The 20236-nt window shown below is 49.0% G+C and overlaps 1 protein-coding gene across 2 annotated transcripts in view; it reads right to left on the bottom strand.

Moving 5' to 3' along the window:
* Window positions 1-504: 504 nt before the first annotated feature.
* LOC108164767 overlaps window positions 505-20236 on the bottom strand; it is a 32613-nt gene continuing 12881 nt past the window's right edge. For both annotated transcript variants that reach the window (XM_033391735.1, XM_017300679.2), the window contains 2 exons: window positions 10717-10787; window positions 505-5939 (listed from right to left, as the gene is read on the bottom strand). In XM_033391735.1, coding sequence (XP_033247626.1) covers window positions 1544-5779 — 4236 coding nt within the window. In that variant the 5' untranslated portion in view covers window positions 5780-5939; window positions 10717-10787 and the 3' untranslated portion in view covers window positions 505-1543. The remainder of the gene's footprint in view (window positions 5940-10716; window positions 10788-20236) is intronic.

Raw genomic sequence — 20236 nt, 5'->3', positions numbered from 1 at the left:
GCCATTTACGAGCATATTAAGAGCTGTTTCTACATTTCGATATCCACTGTAATTATGCCAAAAACAGTAACTATAAAATAAGCCTATTAAAATTTAACAACGAGTATTGCTTAAGGTGCTCTGCAACTCCATATTTTGCCATGGAATCGAAGCAAATCGACGCATAGCGATTCAATCAGTGCTCAAAACATGGTCCCGGATGGTATTTACTTACTCACTCATTTACTCACTCTTCAGGCAAAAAGCTCTCAGTGGAAAAAGTCACAGAAGAAAGTCTCAGTACTAGAAAAGACTGTTCCATACCAAGATGGGGCAAGGTGGACCAAACAGCTGTCTACACAGCTTCGCTTGATCGTCAGCTGAGTCGTTCCCCAGAATCCAGCAACAATATACGCAGTCCTTGGCTTTCTGTTCACCATCATCTATAACCATCTTTAGACAGCAGATCTGCTAATGCCAGGCTCGGGCTCCCCGAGCACCCCTTAAGAACAAACAGCCGTGTAATTTATGATTTTTCATTGATATTTTATTGCAAACATATATAGCTTAAATATGAGTTGAAGGTATTTGCCTGGTTACTGTTTTCAGAACTAACTAACTCACTATATAATTACTTTAGGATTGGTTTTGTGATAAAAAGAAAACAACACAACTTCGGTTCGGTTCGGTTTTGGATCATCGCGATGTATCAGATAGTATCAGATCAGTGATCATAGATCGGTAGTCACTAATCACTAATCAGTAATCAGTTTTTTTTTTTGTTGGTTTCTTCCTAGCAAGCGTTTCGTCGTTGACTCATCATCGTTTCTATATCATATACAAATACACTTAGGGATTCAGTTACGATAGCGAAAAAAAAAAAAAAAAAAATTATTAGGCGCTGGCTTAGTGGCTAAACGGTACTTACATAATCGAGTATCACTAACAATATATAATCGTTAATTATTTATTTAGTACTTCTTGTTAATATAAGTATCCCACATTCTCTCGATCTTTTACCATCTCCCGTGTCCGTCCTTCCATTCATTTATCAATTCTCTACAACGTCGACGCTTGTGTACATAAAACAACAAACAGTTTATCCATTTTATAAATACAAGTTTAAAAAAAAGGGACTCTAGCATACATATACATACATATACGTGTGTGTACGTGTGTGTGTGTGTATATACTCATATGTATAGAAAAAAAATGCTAGTTGATCCATCTAATATTTTATATTAGCATTAGCCTAGTAAAATTGTATATTGTATATTTTGTTGTATTATGAGCGGCCAGGCAGGGCAGGGCAGGGCAGGGCACCCCAACCTCCCTCCTTTAATCGATGTGAATTATGAGCAATGCTGTAGTCCTACGTTTTAGCCTGATATTGCATAAACGAATATACTATATATATATATATATATTCTGTGTGTTTGTGTGTGTGAGTGCGTATGACGTGGGATTTTGGCCAAGGCGGCAGCGGTGGCGTCGGCTCGTTGATCGTCGATCGTTGATTTTAGTGATAAAATGCCAATGCCTTGGCATAGTACGAGGTACATGGTCATGATATGCGATCGGGACTCTGCCTCTGGCCCGCCTCCTGCTCCTCCGCTGCCGCTGCTGTTGCCGCAGGCTGCTGCTGCTGTTGCATCTCATAGTCCGGCGAACCAGAACGGGATCGTGGCCGCAGATACTGGGACTGCGACTGGGACTGGGGCTGGGGCGAGCCCTTCGATACCGGCGGCGTGATCGAGTGCTGCGAATTCGAGTCGGAGGAGGTGCGTCTGCAGAAGGGTCCCAGCCCGCCGGCAGCAGCACCCGCGGCCAGCATGTGCGGCGCCAGCTGTGGGAAGCGTGGCAGTCGCGGCAATCCCGCAAAGAGCAACGGATTCCCGCCATGATTGAGCAACAGCCTGGGATCGCCGCTCCCCATGAAGGCGTTCGCGTTCGGACCGCCATCCCCGAATCCTGTGGGCGACTGCCCGTGCCCGTGACCATGGCCATGACCCACAGCGAAGCGATGCTGCAGTGCTTCGAAACAGAGCGGCACACTCAGCCCGTGGGCATGGGCCCCGGCACAGATGCGGGCCAGTATCTCCGCCTGAATGTTGCCGGGCACTCCCACGGGCGGGCACCCGCCGAAGCCCCCACCCTTGTTGTTGTTGAGGTTCACATTGAGGCTCATGAGATCCAGCAGCGAGTCCCCGGTGCCGCTGCCAGTGCCAGGGCAGGGGCCGGGCGGCAGGTGGCCGTGGTCATCGCTGGTCGAGAGCAGCTTCCGGTGCAGGTTGAGATTGGAGCTGTGGCGATCGCGGCTGCGCTTCGAGGGGAATGCCGCATTGCAGCCGTCGATGTTGCACTTGTGGTGGAGCTTCAGGTGCACGCTCTGGTAGTGCGTCTTCAGGTGGAAGTGATTCTGAAAGATCTCCCCGCAGGCGGTGCACTTCAGTGGGTTCTCCTTGTCAATGGGCACCTCTGGCTCCGGCTCTGGCTCCGGTTCGGGTTCCGGTTCTGGCTCTGGTTCTGTCTCGCGTTCTGTCTCCCCCTCGTGCAGGTATGCCGCCTCCTCATCGTCCTCGCCATTGATCGCCGCCGTCTTGAGCAAATCCCCGCCAGGTGTGTCCGTCAGCACGTTGTTGTTGTTGTTGTTTATCCTGCTGCTGCAGTCCTGGACCTCGTCGGTGCCGAGAAGCTCCTGCTTGATGCGCAGATAGCGATTCTCATCGTTATCATAGCCAAGGGCCAGATCCTCCAGCGGCTCCTGCTTGATGGCCCCGCCGCCAGCCGAAGCCAGCGAGAGGTCGAGCGTGGTTCCCGCATCCTTTTCCGCCTCCGCCTCTGCCTCGGCCTCCGTTTCATCCGGCAGCTCCGTCTTGATGCTGACGGGTGGCCTCCCATCGCCGGGCGTCGTGTAGGGCGTGAGTGGGGGCGAGGGAATGGCCTTGGTGGACTCGCTGCTGGAGCTGGAGCTCGTGAGCCCCATTTCCGTTTCTTTGGCTGATGAAGCGTGCTCCTCCCTCGCTCCTTTTGCTGTGGCGCCTGCTCCTGCTGCTCCTGCCACCACTCCTCCATCCGTCGCGCCGCCCAATCGAATCTTCTTGATGGAGAGATCGGCGGCCACATCGTAGTCGAGGGAATTCTCGCAGGAGTTCTCGTCCGACTGGACCGTGCAGCGCACTGGGTTCTGGCTCTTGCGCTTTCGCTTGCTGGCCGAGATCTGGCCATGGCCATGGCTGGGCGAGTCGTCGTGCTGCTCGTCCATGGCCTCCAGACCGTCTGCCGTCCCCTTGCCCGGGCTGGGCTGCTCTTTGGTTTGACTGTGGCTGTGGCTGTGACTGTGACTGTGGCTGGAGACGCTCTCGTCCTGGTCCTGGTCCAGCATGAAGTCCTGGTCGTGGCCATGGCCGGGCCTGTCCGGTATGCTGTCCAGCTCGTCGCCCACCACCACAATGCCATCGCCATCGGGATCGTCGTCATCGTCCTCGCCATCCCCATCCCCGTCTCCATCGTCGTCGTCATCATCGTCGTCGGGCATGTGGATGCCGACCTCGAGTATCTCGTCGTCATCCTCGTCGTCGTCCGCCTCCACCTCCAGCGCCTTGCGCCTCTGCCCCTGACCCTCGAAGCGTCCGCCCACGAGCATGCCCCCGTTCTCCATGTACGAACGCTGCAGATACTCCTGTCCGTGCTTCAGATCCATGGCCGATCCCCCGCCCATTGCCGGATGGTGGCGCAGATCGGGGGGCGGAGTCAGCAGGGGGAAGCTGCCGAAGGGCGCCAGCCCCGCCATAATACCGTTGGGGGCCTGCAGCAGCAACGGATGCGGCTGGGCACTCCGGCCATCGTGCGGCGAGATCTTCCGTCGCAGATGCGGCGAATGGAGCTTCGGATTCGGATTGGCGCTGTGCCGATTCCGGGACCTGCGCGAACTGAACATCATGCTGCAGCCGTCGACGGTGCACTTGTGCATCTCCCGCAGGTGCACCGCCGAGAAGTGGATCTTGAGGGCGCCCTTGTCGCAGAAGGTCTTCAGGCAGACGTTGCACTGCACCCGCTTCTTGCCGGTCACGGGATTGATGAACTGCGTCCCCAAATTCGCCGGCATTGAGCCCCACTGGCGCTTGCTGCCGCCGCCACCGCCGCCCCCACCGCCGGGCGAGTGCGTCTTCCGGCCAGAGCGGAGGTTGGAGGACAGGGCCAGGCGAGTCATGCGCTGGGAGCTCGAGCCGGAGCCCCCAGATCCGCCCGAGCCTGATCCGGAGCCGGAACCAGAGCCCGATCCTGAGGCGGTGGAGGAGGAACAGCTGTTGCTGCCTTTATCCAAATGACGCGAGGACTTGCCCGAGGATTCCTCGCCCCCTCCTCCTCCGGCGGTTGATTTTTGGTGGTGCGAGTGCGAGTGCTGCTGATGCGAATGCTGGTGCGGATGTGGATGCTGGTGAGGATGTGGGTGCTGGTGCGGATGCGGATACTGGTGACTGTGATTTTGACTGGGCGAATGGTTGCCGTGACCGTGACCGTGGCCGTGACTGTGTCCGTGACCATGGCCGTGACTATGGCCATGGCCATGACCCATCTCCGAGCGGTCTCCCGCCGTCTGATTGCTCTGCGACTGCGCGGACGACGAGGACTGCGACGAGGACTGCTGCGGTGGGGGCGGCGGTGGCGGCGGCGGCGGCAGGTGGTACGGCAACGGATGCCCCGCCATGGCCATGGCGCTAAAGAACTGATTGCTCTGGGCAGCCGCTGCTGCAGCCGCGGCAGCAGCAGCCGCCACGGCGGCGCTCTTCTCCCCCGGAGTGCTGGCCTCGCTGATCCTCCGCCGGGCCTGGGCCAGAACGGCGGCCTGCTGCACCGCCTGCTGCTGCAGATGCTGCTGATGGTGGTGCACGAACTCGGTGGGGCTGGGCGGCAGCGGCAGCGGCGTGGAGAAGGCCCCCAGGCTGGCCGAGCTGATTTTTCGAAAGTCGAAGGGCTGCATGTTCTGCAGATCGCTCAGCGGATTCATTTGGGCGGTGCTCATGCTCATGCTCGTGGCGGGCGGGGACACGGCCGTCGAGGCTGGGGCCGTGGAGCAGGCGGCGTGGTTCCGACTGTTGCTGCCGCTGCTGTTCGTGTTGTTGTCCGTCGGCGAGGGCGAGGGATTGCGGAAGTAGCTGGCCGCCGAGAGCTTCTGGTGCAGCTGGCTCTGCAGATGCAGCTGGGCGTGGGCCAGCGACGAGAAGTGGGCGCTCATAGACTGATGGCTCCCGCCCACACTCGCATTGGTATGGGTATTGTGGTTGTGGTTGTGGTTGTGGCTGTGGCTGTGGCTGTGGTTGTGGTTGTGGTTGTGGCTGTGGTTCAGGTTCAGGGGATGGCGCAGCGGCAACGTCAGTGGTAGCGGCAGAGGCGGCGAACTGCGGCGACTGGGTGTCATCACCATCGGAACGGGCAGGGGCACGGGGGAGCTGGAGCGCCTGAGATTGCCAATCGATGGATGCTGATGCTGGTGGTGGGGATGGTGATGGTGGTGGTGACTCTGGTGGTGCGTTGGATGTCTCTCATGGCCGTGGTTCAGCGGCAGGCGGTAGCCGAGCAGATAGGGATAGTCGATAGGGATGGCCCCCGACGATGGACTACCAGGAGCCGGCGGACTGGAAAGATCTGTGTGACGACTGTTGTTGCCCTGGGGATGTGGCTGCTGCTGCTGCTGCTGTTGCTGTTTTGTCTGCGGATGTGGATGCGAATGCTGCTGCTGCTGTTGCTGCTGCGGATGCGGATGCAAGTGCGGATGCTTCTCCTGACCAATATTCATCAAGCGGCTTACAAACTACAGTTAATCGGTATATTTCTGACAATATCGTAGACTAGATATAGGATGTGTATAGCAGTTGCATATAGATTCGTTGTGGTACGATGCTCCTCCTCTATTCCTCCTCCTCCTTCTTTCTACTCCTTCTAATTCCATGCAATGGCTGGAAATAAATAATACAAAGAGAAAAGGTTTTTATAACAAATGGATTTAAAAGCATAAACTATATAATAAAAATACCAAATGTACTAGATATAAGGATAAAAAGTTTCCCCAGAAGAAACAGGCTACAAAAATATATTCCCTATCGATTCCTCTTCCGCGATTATTACCCCGATTATTTCACAAACTTAAAGTTACAAACCCTAGGTATAAGCTCTACTACATCTCAGAGCTCTTCGAGCTGTGTGGCATTGTGGCCGTGGTCGCGACGAGTTTCTGGGCCGCCCCCAGTGGCCCTTGGGCCATATCTTCTCTTCATCTGAAACATTGTCCCACTACGAGTATAAGCACAAAGAGTGCTCAAGGAGTTTTCCACCGAAAACGAAGCCTAACGAAGTGGCCGGAGCCGGAGACCTCCCAGGCACACATCAGCACATCACTGGCGATCGGGCCATCGGGCCATCGGGCGGTGTGTGTGCTCTCGTGTGTACATATGATTATTGAAAAGAAAAATAAGAATAATGATGTGACAAATTCTGAGTGGACACTTCACGGGGCTCTGGAGAGCCGGCGAACGCGAGGACAGACACTTAGGTGCACACAGGCAATACCTACAAACACATACAGTCACAGTGATCGCACTGTATAGTGTGCGCCGAGTGGATGGATGGGATGGACACTGGGCCAGTGTTGGAGAGTCCGGCAGTGGAGTGGAGAGCCCGCCGTGACATGACAATGTGCGAGTGCGAGCAGAAGAGCGTCTCTTCGTGCTGTCCATGACTGGGGCCACTTCAAGATGCCATGTCACATTCTTGGGCACCGCCACAAGAGTCGAGATCTCCCGACCCCAGCCATTGGCCAAAACTGGCTCTGATCGTGATCTTCAAACGCGATCAAAATCGAGATCGCAATCGCGATCGCGATCACTGCGCAAGATCTCTTGACGAACCGCTAGTTGACGACTGCGTCTTGGGGACGAATTTTTTAACAAAAGATGCTAATAAATTGTGAGATAATGAATACAAAGTGCCCATATATATGTAAACTACTGGTACTATTATAGCTCTTAGGAATATTGATCATCTTTTATAGATTCTAAGGCTGATTCAAGAATATTCCCTTCTTTTGAAAGATATTAAAGAATATGTTTAAGATCTTTCTATGATGTTGGGGTTGGAAACAATCATTATTATAATGAATTCTTTTATGGCTAAGCTAGCTACAAAAAATGTTGCAACAAATGCAATAAAGCTACCTTTTCCTAAAGGTCTATCGCTGCAATGGAGATTTTTCCAAGCGATACGGAAATATTCCTGTTTATTTGATGGTGGATAAAGTGTATGGATCCAATCAATGAATCCCGATTAAAACAATAAAAAACAGACCATACTTTTCCATGCTTTTTGCCATTGTTAAGCTGACAGTTTTCTACGAGTAGTTTTACCCGTGCCCGATATGAGAGTTTTCTCTGATCTGACTCTATTATTATATTGCTGGCTGGCTGGCTGGCCGGCTGGCCGGCTGGCCGACTGTCTTTGGACTGTGCCTTTGCATGACACATGTCATCTTGGCCAGAGTCATTTAAGTGGTATACAAATTGTATTTTAATTGCCACCTGTTCGGTGTGGAGTGGAGTGGTGTGGTGTCTGTGGTCTGTTGTAGTTTTTGCTGTGCTGCCTGCCGCTGTTGTAATGACATTTATTTCGATTACGTTTCAGTTCTCTACAGAATCTGGCACCCAGAGATGAACAGGGGCGACAGTCTCGGCCGCTTTTAATTGCTTTTGCTCTCCCCCTTTCCACCACACTCTTTCGAGTATTTCTGTTTATTTTTGCTCTTTTCTGTTTTGGCTCGCTCCGAATTCGAGTTCTAACCAAACCAGTTCTGTCCAAGCCGATCTCCGATCCCCGATCACCGATCTCGTGTGTATGTGCCACCGTAGGTTGTAAGTATATGGCCGGGTATACAGCCAGACGACAATTGTATCAATCTGATCTGTTATTGCATCAAAGTGACAGTTATTTAATGCCCCCCCGTTGTTTGTCAGGCCTGTAATTTGTGTACTATATTTACGGACAGTTCAGGCGGACATTGTAACCCTAGCTGTTCCCCGGAAAGCTGCCACACGACAGCTGGCTTTGGATTGCTAAAGGTTTCATTTAAGATATTCATTAAATGCCAATGAAGAATAAAGAAGGAATTCAACCAAATCGAATTCAGGATTCATTTGTTAAGTATCATATGGGACTTTGGCCAATCTTTCGATCATGATTTATGATGTTTTTGAGACCTCAAATTGCAACGATTACACGTGCATTAAATACTGAACAACCCACCGATAAAGTATCTGGCGGATACATAGGCAGCAAAATAGTATTCTATTCCCTTCTTTATGGTTTATAGTTTTCCAAACAAAAAATCAGTATCTGAAAACCCATTAACTAACGTTTGAGATCACTATATCTTAGCTCTCTGGTTATGGAAATCCCTACTATCCTCTTTATTGATTCTGATGGCCAATTTTCGAGCCGTATCCATCCTGCCATATCCATCAAACTCTTGATGGGGCACAGGCGGCAGTCTGGACCTCCTTTCAATTTTGAATTTCACATGAAACTCATTTTCGTCTCACAACAAAATTGCCGCTAAGCTGTGAGACGTGTACGAGTGTATGTATGTGTGTATCCTAAAGAAGAAAAAAAAAAGAAAGAAAAGATAAAAATGGCATTCCAGACACCAATCATCTTTATTATTGGGCTTTATCGCATGGAATCAGCAGCAGCCGAGCAGTCATAAGGAACATTTTTTTAACGCATTCCGAAGGCCATAAAGCAGAAGCCATAAATGCGTGTTAAAGTCGACCAACAGAAAATTTCAAATGTCAACCATTAAACGCGGCAAGAGTCGAGGCGATCCGTTCCGTTCGGATACGATACCAATCCAATGCGAAGTGAGTGTCCCACAGATCTCCAACACACAAGCCCGACTCGACGGAGGGCCCCATCCCCATCCCCATCCCCAGTCCCAGACCCAGTCCGGCTCTATTTTGTAAAACTTAATTTATGAAACACATAAAAAGTGTCAACACGGCTTGCTGCATATGAGATATGTTGGGCAGTGATCGCCGTCAAAGCCCGGCTCGATGTTAATGCCCAATGCCCAATGTCCCCGACCCGATCCGATCCGATCCGAGCGGAGAGTCGACAGCGCCGTGACCACGGCATCACTTCAGTTCTGATTATGAACGCCTCTGATCGCCCCCGACTGCTGCCGAACAACAAAGCTTAACAAAGTGATTTCAACAAAAAACTCACATCTTTTTTCCTTTTTTTTTCTTCTTTTTTTTTTGTGTTGTTGTTCGATATGCAAATGGGATCTTATGGGATCGTTGACGGAAGCCGCTGGTTGCACCACACCACGGCACGGCACGGCACAGCCAAGAGAGCGCCAACAGACGAGGCTCAATGGAAAGGACACGGCACGAACACGAACACGAACATGATTTTGGGGTCTCTGGAGCCTGGATCTGGGTTCTCTGGGTGCTCTGGGGGTACAGTGGCGCTACCCAGCCGAGTGTCTCAGCCGATCAGATGTGATGTTTTGGGTCTGACTGCACAGCAGGAGCTCCTCCGTTCTGTAAGCTGCTGCTGGTGCTGGTGCTGCCCTGTCTGAGCGGCTGGCTACCCGTAATCCGGGACTTAGACTGTGTAATAAGTGGAATGGTTGGGTTAGGCCCTCAAGCGCACACGACGCGGACAGCCGCACCGCCGCATCAATATGATCTGCCGCTGCTGCCAGGGAGGTGCGCTGTTTAGGAGGAAAGTGTGATGTTGGGGCTACTGGGATATCTATGGGATATCTGGACTGAATCTCCGAATACCACACTGGGGCACACTTTCACGAAATCAAGTTCTCTTAATGAGTTGTCCGATACAGCGCACAACTCTGCAATGGAGATGGGGATGGGATGGTAATGAAAGCAAGAATGGAATGCATCTACGATTTAGAAGAATAAGAGTAAATATGATAGCTATTATATGAAAACAATCCCCATTCAAGATGATCTTCTAAGCCCCAGTTCCCCTTTGGATGGTAAGGATTTGCCATAATAGTTCAACGGGAAACTACTGCACTCTTTACAATTTATTTGTTACAGTGCTTTTGTGTAGTTCTTTTTTTGTAGCTTTTTTTCGGGGCGTCACCAAAGTGATGACCGAACTCTGAGTCCGACTTTGGGGTAAGCTCTAATCTGGCGGAGAGCGAGGAGCACTCAGGCTCTGATCTCTGGGCCTGGCCATGGCATTTTGGAGTGGAGAGGAGACCGAGACCGAACTAAAGCGATCTTCAGTCTCCATTCCGATCCATTCCGGAGCGGAGCGGAGACGAGACCAGGGCGAGAGCACAGCACAAGAGCCATTCTTGTTTGTTGCCGGGAGCGAAACAAACGATTGATTGAAGGCAAGGCAACAGGCAACAGGCAACTGGCAAGAGGCCGAGGCGGCCAAGGCGGCGGCTTTGTTCATCTGCTACAAGCATCGCATTTAATGAGATTTATATCAGTTTTTAATAGCTTTGTGACTCTATTGTGTTGTGCCGTATCTGAAGCGAATCTGGGGCCATCTCGGCTCTCGGGCTCTATAGAGATATAAAAATTAGTTTGTTTGGGACATTGTCAAAATGGCTTATGAGTGACCGACCCACCGACCGACCGACCGACCGACCGGAGAGGAGAATGAGGAAGTCAAGCTAAATTTTATTTTGTGGCAGACACTACTTACATGTCAAGAGAGAACCGCAGCCGTAACCGTGATCCGACTTTTACTTCCCAACTGCTGGACAGTGCTGGGATCTGAAAATGGAGAGCAGAGTAGAGTAGATGGTTAGTCGATGTGTTCAGGTATCCAAGAAATGTCAAGTGCTTGGACGCAAACACTCACAGACACAAAAGTATAAACCACATTGAAATATTTCACACATCCATGCAAGAAATATCATATCGCATCGAGGGCCATAGACACGCACGGTAGCGGTTAAATATCGATTTGGTTTTGGTTTTGGTTTTTGGTACTGCCGCAAATCGCATACCCCTTGGGTGCCCCAACGAAATGGTGTTAATTTAAATCAAATGACAAAATATAATAAACGATCATAATATTTAATCCGAGTCGTCTCTAAAACGATACGACAAATGTGCCAAGTGCCTGGGCACACACCCGAAAAAAGGTATCCAACAGAAGGCAGAGGGGGTTCTAGGCGACTAAGAGATGCGCTTTTTGAATGGCGAAATACAGGAATATCTATATGAAATTAGGCATAAATATATAATTTATAAAAACATGGTGAAAATATCGATAATAAGATAGTTAAGAGCCAAAATTTTAACAGAGAATATTGAGAATAATCAATATAGAATACAGAGATCATGAAACTATGAACTGTATAATAAAAAACAAGTAAATGTTTAGTATTCAAAATCAGTGTAATCTTTATGCAAAAGATTCAAATAAAAGTGCCTCAAAAGGATAGAAGAAAAAATATGTAAAAACATACATAAATAGATGAATACATATCAACAGAGAATAGTCATAAGTCATAGTTACTTATGTTCCATCTTCCGCCCCATCCATCGTCTCCGAGCCCATGGACCTTGTAGGCCGTCTCGAAGCGCGCTTTGACGGACATGTGAAGCCAAACGTTGACAGCGCGTATGACACAAAAGTGTAAAAAGAAAACCAATTAAACGAGCTAATCAAATAATATTGTCATTAGCACACACCAGTCAGCACACAGCACACAGCAACAAAAGAGTATAAACCAAATTTAAACGGCTTATTAGCAGTACCATTTAGGTATTTTTTTGGTCAAACACATTGAGAATCAGAAGCAAGTTGGCTGTACCCTACACTCTGCACCCCTACGCTACAGGGAAGGATTAGTAGAGAGAGAGGGAACATCCCATAACCAGTGCAAGGCCTGTCTAGGGTTCAATGATCTGTGGTGATGGGTTCCATTCTAATACCCCTTTTCCTGGTAACTTATTAAATTAATTACAAAACATATGTATAGTATTCTATTCTGTCCCTTTTGGTGGGGAAAAGTAGACAGCTCCCTCTCTCCGAAGTCTTTGCTGCTGCTGTAGGGCATACCAGTGCTCGATAGGCCCTGTTTTGTGTTTTGTGTTTCGCTTACTTTGTTGGTTTTGATGGGGGGCTTTGGGCTCTGGGCTTAGGAGACTTCGACAGTTAACAGTTTTAACTACGCAAACATTGGCGCAATTCATTAGCGGAATTATCGGCTGGCTGTGTGTGCATTATTTACGACTCTTTGTGTGGCATGGGGCACATGTCAACAAATCAACATCTATCAAATCTATAACAGATCCCCGGGCTTGATTATTCTGCTGGAAGGCCGTGAATGTCGCCGCATGGCATTTGGATCGATGGTTTATTGATTCATTAAGGAAATCGTCCTTCGGTCTAACTGCACTTTGCAACTGAATATTTTATAGGCACTGTACATATGTATCCGGTTGGGGTTGAGAATAAACTATTTCTCTGCCCTGATCCCTGACCCTTTCCGGCGCCTGGGACTGTCCTTCTGTAAAAGTACGAGTAGCATTTTCCCCTTGACGTTGTAATTGAATCAATAATAAAATCAAAATGTACGACGACGACGACAATGACACTTGGGGGGCCATAGCGTACCCTAGGTTCGTCGTATCCGTATCCGTGGCCCGGGCTCCCGGGCTTCCGTTTCCCATGTGTCCGTGTCATCGTTACGGAATGGCAACGGCACTTCAGAGCACCCACCCGGCACCCTCTCCTTTGGATCCCAGGTGGCGTCGCTTACAAGTCCGAGGTGTATGTTCAATCAATGACTGACTGACTGACTGTCTGTCTGCCTCTCTGTCTTTCCCTCTCTTTTGCGTTTTAGAATTTTTTATAATTTATATATACGTACATATGTATGTATATATTTCATTTTTGAACTGTCTCCCTGACAGCCTACGAACGTTTTTGAGTGACGTACAAAATGATGTCGTGTTGTCGTGCCACGGACGCGATGCGATGTCGACTTCGACTTCGACTTTGACTTCGAACCAGGTTGACTTTTTTTTTTTTGCTGTCGTTCCCCGTTCAGTTTTCAATGGTAGTAAAGGGGTTATCCGGGTGGATGGGGGATGGGGGAGGGGGAGGTGACTGTGTGTGACTTTGACTGGAACTGAGGCAAGAGCGATTTTTCGAGTGCGACGTCAAATCGACTAAACTTTTCATTAAAGTCTTTTGAAATTCGGCATTAACCCTTTGGTGAGCCGTCTCCCGTCCCGTCCATTGGTCGTTCGTTTCTCTCTGCCTCTGCCTCTGTCTCTGTCTCTATCTCTTTCGTTGTCATTGTCTCCTCTCCGGCTGTCTCTCTCGCCTGTCTGTCTCTTGTTGTCTCTGTCGCCGCTCAAGTGATCCCCCGGCAAGCCATTAGCAGTTGATCCATTGGGGGGAACGGGTACGGGAACTCGAACTGAAGAGGCACCACAGCCACAGCAACAGCAACAGCAACAGCCACAGCCACACACGACTTGACTTTGTCAGCGGCGTGACAATTCCGCATAAATCATAATCCTTGCGCGCACGGCACACGGCACGGCACACAAGGGTTAACAACAACGACGACGTTTGGCGTCGTCAACTGGCGAGGGAACAACATTCTCAAGTTGTGTTTGACGTTACAGTGGACCCTGCATAGAGGTGAACAATCTTCCAAGACGGCAATTCAGAGGAGCATCTCTGACATTTCAAAACAAAATTAGGGAATTACAATTTTATTCAATATTACTATCCAATCTGTATCTGCAATCTATCTTTTGTCTATGTATCTTCTGTATCTTTGAATTCTGAAAATATTAGGCTCTTTCCATTAATATTTATACATTTATGGAGCCATAGCCCAACCATTTACCAAGAACCAACCAAAGCAAATTTATTTAAAAAGAAAAAACTTAGTATCTACCATGTGGAACTTTTTTGAAATCTTCTAATTTTGAGACCATATTTTCTATATTTTTTACAACTTTATAATTTCAAATGTTTTGAATTTTTTTTTAGTTTTTAATTGCAATAAAAATATTGTTATAGGATTTTCAGAGGTTAACTCTTATTAGTCAATGGAGTAATCATTCTTAGCCCCAATTAGTCCATTCTTGGGAGCATCTACTGTATAATCTTTGCTCACGCGCTCTGACTCTTCGGCTGTGACTCTCTCCGGAGCTGACACTGCAACTGACACTGGGACAGGGACTCCGATTGGGACTGGGACTGCGACTTGGTCTGGGTCTGGGTTCGGGTTTGGGTTTGGGTTTGGGGACCTGGAACTGCGACTGCGAATGGGGACTTGGCATTCGGCGGTTCGCGTTTGCGTTTCGTTTGAAAGGCACCCGTCATGGCAGTGTCAGTGTTTATATGCCGGCCGAGCCAGCGACCGTCCAGGGCCTCCTCATACAAGGTAGACAGGCGCTCAGTCAGCCCAGTCAAGCCATCCAGCCAGTCAGTCAGTCAGTCAGTCACAAAGGAAGCACTTGAGAAGTGAACATGTTAACGGGGAAAAATAGTTGGTCGCCTCCTCCGAAACCAAAACCTTAAACCAAACCAAACCAATCCAAACCCCGGTTCTCGGCCCAAAAAGGAACCGGAGCGGAGCGTGTGTCTGTGTGTGTTTGGAAGGTGCATTGTGTCGCCCGAAAACACTTGCGAAAGGCTCTCTCGAGAGCCTGTCAATCCCGAAAAGCCAGCGAATAAGGCAAACAAATGGGGGGAGACCAAAAAAGAAAAAAACAGAAAAGAGCATTTCGAGTGGTAGGACGTCGGAGTCCAAGAGTTGGATATATACTCTTATTCGTATTCGTATTCGTATTCGTACTCGTAGTCGCACTCGTACTCGTGTGGTTTTGGCTGGGAGGGTTATGTTATTAGCTCTCGTCGCGGTACCAGTTTTTTATCCAGGGGCGTTCCCTGTTCGGACGGCATTAAATGATTATCTGGGCTCTGGCTCTCTGGCTCTGTCATGCCACTGAAGATCTTGGTCTGGGGATCGGTATTGGGTCTCTTAAATTATGCGAATTTCATACTCGAGGGGCCATGTCCTTTATTATGTTTATGTTGAAGTTATTTCTCGTATTTCGTTGCCGTTTCGTTCGCTTTCATCTGATATCGGTTATTACACACAAAATTCGAAATATAAGTTCGGTTTTTGGGTTAGAAGCAGGTGGAAAAAGCCTCCATCTTTGTATCTTTATCTGTCAAAGAAACTTTTAGCTAAAGATCTTTAAGATCTTTTTTTAAATAAGAGTTCTCCTACGTTCATCCTCGTACTCCTAGGCTTTTGTTCTGGTGGTGGAACAGAGAAAAGTTTATTGATTTGCACACCAGGATATGGATCTTGGGCTGGCTGATGAAAGATGGAAGCGGAAGTATCCGGGCGATGAGTGATTAGTTATTGGCTTCAGCAGCCGGCTGGCTGGCTGGCTGGCTGGGTGGCTGGCTGGCTGGCTGGATGCAAATGATCTTGCGGGAGAGGAGAGCGCACTTTTTTATCGGCAATGGCCATCGCAATGGGCATTCCGCCAAATGGCGGCAGTATCAAAACGAAGAGTCCTGCAGTGCCCGTCGATAGGATGGGAAAATAAGATGGCAACAAATTGCACAGGGCCAGGGCTATGGGTGTCTGTAATCGTCAGATTGGGTAACATTCGCTCGTAAATGTATCACCGTGCCCTCCTGCTCTCCTCCCTTCTCAGCTCCTCTCCTCGCCTCTTGAACACGAACACCGCCACCGCCACCGCCACCGCCACCGCCAACACCAACCGCCAACAACTTCGCATTCGCGAGTGTGTGATCTTATGGCTAAAAGCGATGCCGCCGCCGCCAACAAGAAGAACTGGACCAGCGGACAGAGAGGAACAGGAACAGGGGACAGAGGCTTTGAGCCGCGTCCCGAGAACCGCAGGGCCAGACCCAGACGGACACAGAGCCATGGCCTATTTCGATTCGATTTCAGTGCGTTGGGTGCTGGGTGCAAATCGAAAAACGAGTACGCGACTCAATGGGAATATCTCTGGGACTCCTCGAGTCTCTGGCTACATACACACTTCAGATATTCCCGGGCTCCAGATCCCCCTCGGAGTGGTGACCGAGGCATCGGGTAGGGGGCCAGGCAGCCAGGGAGCCAGGGAGTGGACCACATACGGTGCGAAGACCCACCTGCCCCAGAGCCCCCTTCCTCAGCTCTCAGTCCAAGTCCGATCCTCGTCCATTCAGCGGCAGCCTGATCGACTTTGTCGTCTGGGCCCCCGACTCACTCACAGCCCCCGACACCAGAAACAACACCAAATAGATACCGATTCGAATCGGCAGCGACTCACGGGTTGTCCAGATCTGCGCCTGACTGGGATGGAGATCTGGATCTGGATAGGAGATGGGGGAATGATCATGGGAGTTTAAAATCATACAAAAGCGACACAGTCTCCATAATCGATTTTGTCAGTTCTAATGCTCAAGATTGAACTCTGATTATAAATAAACTCCAATTCCAAACCCATTCTGTTGGCTATCATCTAGTAAACTTCTTTATAATTCGTTTACTACATAGGCTATCCATATTTGTGAATCCTCTGAATACAAGTTACTTCCTCAAATGATTTCGTTTGAAAACTCCCAATGATGTACATAGTACGTTGGTTAAGTGATTAATTTAAGATCATTCCTTAGTTTCACTCATCTTGTGACTTCTGAACCTTCCTATATGCATAATCTATAGATCCCTCTATGATCCTTTAATAAAATCTCTAGCTATTCATCTTATCTTATTACTTTTTTCTCTTCTTCAACTGCAGATCCTTCTATTCCGAAAGAAAGAAGTAATTCCGGTTAAGCTTCCAGTTACGTTTCCCTTTTTTGACCGGAAAGAACCCTGGGCTAGAAGTAACACTTTGGGAAGACTATTTAAAAAAGGATCGTGGCCGTGTTCGTGGGGAGTGTGTTGCACACTCATCTACTCTAAATGATTTTCGGCTGCGTCTGAAAGGTTTTATTTATTTATTTTTATGCGGCATTACATTTATTTTGCTTTTTATTCTCTCATGGTTCATGGGCTGCTGTTGCTGCCAGGTGAGATGAGAGCAAGATGCCGGTGCCCATCCGTTCCCATTGCCATTCCTGTGCCCGTTCCCACTCCCATTCCCTTTCCCGCTGGCACGTTTGCTTATTGAGCCTGAGACGAGATAAGTGGCTTTTGGTCCTCACTCTCTCTCTCTCTCTCAGTCTCCCTGGCTGATCTACGACACTGTACGTGGACGGGCACCACGGACATGGACATGGACACGGACACGGACGTGGCGCGGATGGTGGATGCGGCAAATGGCGGCGGACTGCGGGGCTTTCCTTCGCACATTTTATGATGGCTCGAGATTGCCATACTTTTTAGCTGCTCCTTGAGAGCCCGTTCTCCACGCCAATATCTGTGCCTGTCTCTGTGTGTGTGCCGTTGAGTGATTGGATTGGCTTGACTTGGCTCAAACCCCGAAAAAAAAGACAAAGAAAAAGCCAAAGCCAAAAAAAGAGTCTCTTTCTATGGCAGGTGTCTCGCCTAACTGTTTGGCTTCGGCCTCGGCTTTGGCTTTGGCTTTGCCGATTTTCGTTTGCCATTGTCTTTCATACCACACTCGTACAAAATTTTTTTTTTTTTTTTTTTTTTTCTTTTAGAGGAGATTCAACCATCGACCTGGAGCTGGTGCTGGACATTGGACATCCTCCCCCCCATTCCCATTCGCACATTCCCATGGCATCGCCATTGTGCATCGGCGGTAACTGGTTTTCCCGTCCATACCATCCATCCATCCATCCATCCATCGGGGACCGTCCAACAGCCAGGCACAGGCAAAGGCAGAGGCACAGGAGGCACAGGCACAGCAGCCATTGCCTGCCTTCCCCTGCGTTTTGTCTTTTAGCCAGAATTGCCAATCATTCGCAGCCGCAATAAAATTACATGAGTAAAATGTGTCCGCGAGCATTCGTGGTACTTGATCGTTTTTTTTTTTTTCTTTTTTCGTTCCTTCTTTTTTCTGTTTTTTTCTTCTTCTTTTTTCAAGAGTGCGGTAATCGGTTTCAATTTCATCTTTATAGTGTTATGAAACTCGGGGTTCACGAAAATACCTTTTCGCTTGCCACCTCCAACATCGGACAGACGGACGCCGGGACCGACTGGCTGGCTGGCTGGGGCACTGGTTGGGTCGGATGCACGAGCGTCGCCGTGCGGGGGTCGACGGTCAGGACTCCGGCTCTACCCATCTGCCGCGCATCGGAAATTGATTGATCTGGATTCAATCTTTGGTTGGGGGACTAAAATTTCATCTGTTTTGGAATTAGTCTTATGGCAGTTTTGGAGCAATTTCCGATGGAGAAATGGAAAAACTACACAAACTAATATATCCCCAAAGCTTTCCAAAATATATAAGTATGAGTATACCCAAACAAATGAGAATTTGATACGAATTTTCCAATCAAACTAAATTAAATATATCTAATTAATAGTATTTAAATACTAGTTAGTTCTGGCTCTTCCGTATTAGTACTTGTTTTTCGAATTTTTGTGCTTGTAGTATTTTCACGCTCTTCTGCCCAATGATCGGTCACAGTGCGGATCGACGACGACGCCCCTGGGTCGCCCATGCAGCTGCATCCGCTGTGGTGCTGTGTCCATGCCGCTGGGCTCTGCTCTATTGCTGCTGCTGCTGCTCCATCGGCTCCTGCTCCTGCTCCTACTCCACCATTTATTTTGGCTTGCCCTGGACTCGGACTCAGACTTGGACTCGGACTCGGGCCTGTAGAAAGCAATTCACTGTAATTGCTTTGTGACTTATGGCCCGGCCCAACTTGCGCGTCCATCGTTCGTGGCCACAGTCGCGGGGCAGGTAGCCGGCCAGCCAGTCAGAGACAAAGCTGATGCTGAAGCTGCCTCTTGTCGTGGTCGTGGCTCAAGTCTGATGATGCCTGACGCTGCCGCTGCTGCTGCTGCTGCTGCGGCTGCGTAGTCCATGGAAATGGTAGTGGCGTCTTGACCTTGTCATGCCATTAAATAAATTCAAACAGAAACTGAACTTGGTCTTGATGTGTGTGCATGGAGCTGTGTACTGTGTGCTGTGCTCTCCAGAGCTGAGGCTGAACCGAGCTTTGCCCATACCCAGGGCCTAGTCGTGCGACATGACAAGTGTCCGCCTCCCTCTGGAGCCCCTCCCTGTACAAAGAGCCCGAACCGAACTCAACCCGCAACGATCTCTGCTGAACCTTGGGGTTCCACCCCCTTTGCTGCTGCTGATGCCTTCAACAGTTCCCAACACTCCCATCGCGCAATCCTTTTGGCCATATAACGAGTTGCCATATTTTGATGGATTCGTCTCTGCGAGGTGTAAATATTAACCAAAGGGCAGTGCGAAAACGTGCAAAATCCCAAAGCAAAAGCAAAAGCAACAGCAAAAGCAAAAAGCCTTGTCTTGCCTCTTGCCGCTTCAAGCAGTGCTGCTTTTACAGCAGTAACTGGTTACTGCTTACTGGTTACTGCTTACTGGCTGTTGGTTGGTTACTCCATACTCCAGCATACGCCAGCAGTTGTTTAACTTGATGACTGATGCTCATTGAATCTAATACGGAATGAATACTCAGTCGCCGCTGCCCCTGCCCCTGCTCCTGCTCCTGCTCCTTCTCGGTTTTCTGTAGGGGATCCTGCCTGCTGCAGAGGGCTCCAGAAATTGTCATCAAGGGCTGCCTACTGACAGCTGGATATGGATAATCTGCCCATCAATTGGGAACTTCAATTATCACGAAAATTAGTATCATGCAAGGGCAACCGTTCGGAGGAGAACCCTTAATGAACAACCAAATATTGAGAGTGCCTCAGCTATAGCTTTATGGTAGTAAAGAGAAAAGAACACACATTCAGACCTACAGTAAATATTCAGCTTTAGAGGGAAATTAAATAGAATTCACTTTGATTTAATCTGAATATAAAACACTTACAAATGAAAAGAATATACCATATACTGGCTATCGGAGCCCATCGTGTGGTTGTACCTCTTTTAAAACCGTAGTGTAAATATTACAAATGATTCATTGAAATATGAAATTCCGTTAGAACGGTTCTCAGGACTCCAGGTTCCTGAAACTCCCACGAATATAATGGATTACGGGGGGGGAAAGCTGGAATGCTTTGTCATTCGGTTTGGTTTGGTTAATGCTGTCTTCGGGCTCTGGCGTC

This window comes from Drosophila miranda, chromosome XL (genome assembly GCF_003369915.1).
Source record: "Drosophila miranda strain MSH22 chromosome XL, D.miranda_PacBio2.1, whole genome shotgun sequence".
NCBI classification, from domain to species: domain Eukaryota; kingdom Metazoa; phylum Arthropoda; class Insecta; order Diptera; family Drosophilidae; genus Drosophila; species Drosophila miranda.
This window is presented reverse-complemented; position numbering and strand designations above follow the sequence as displayed.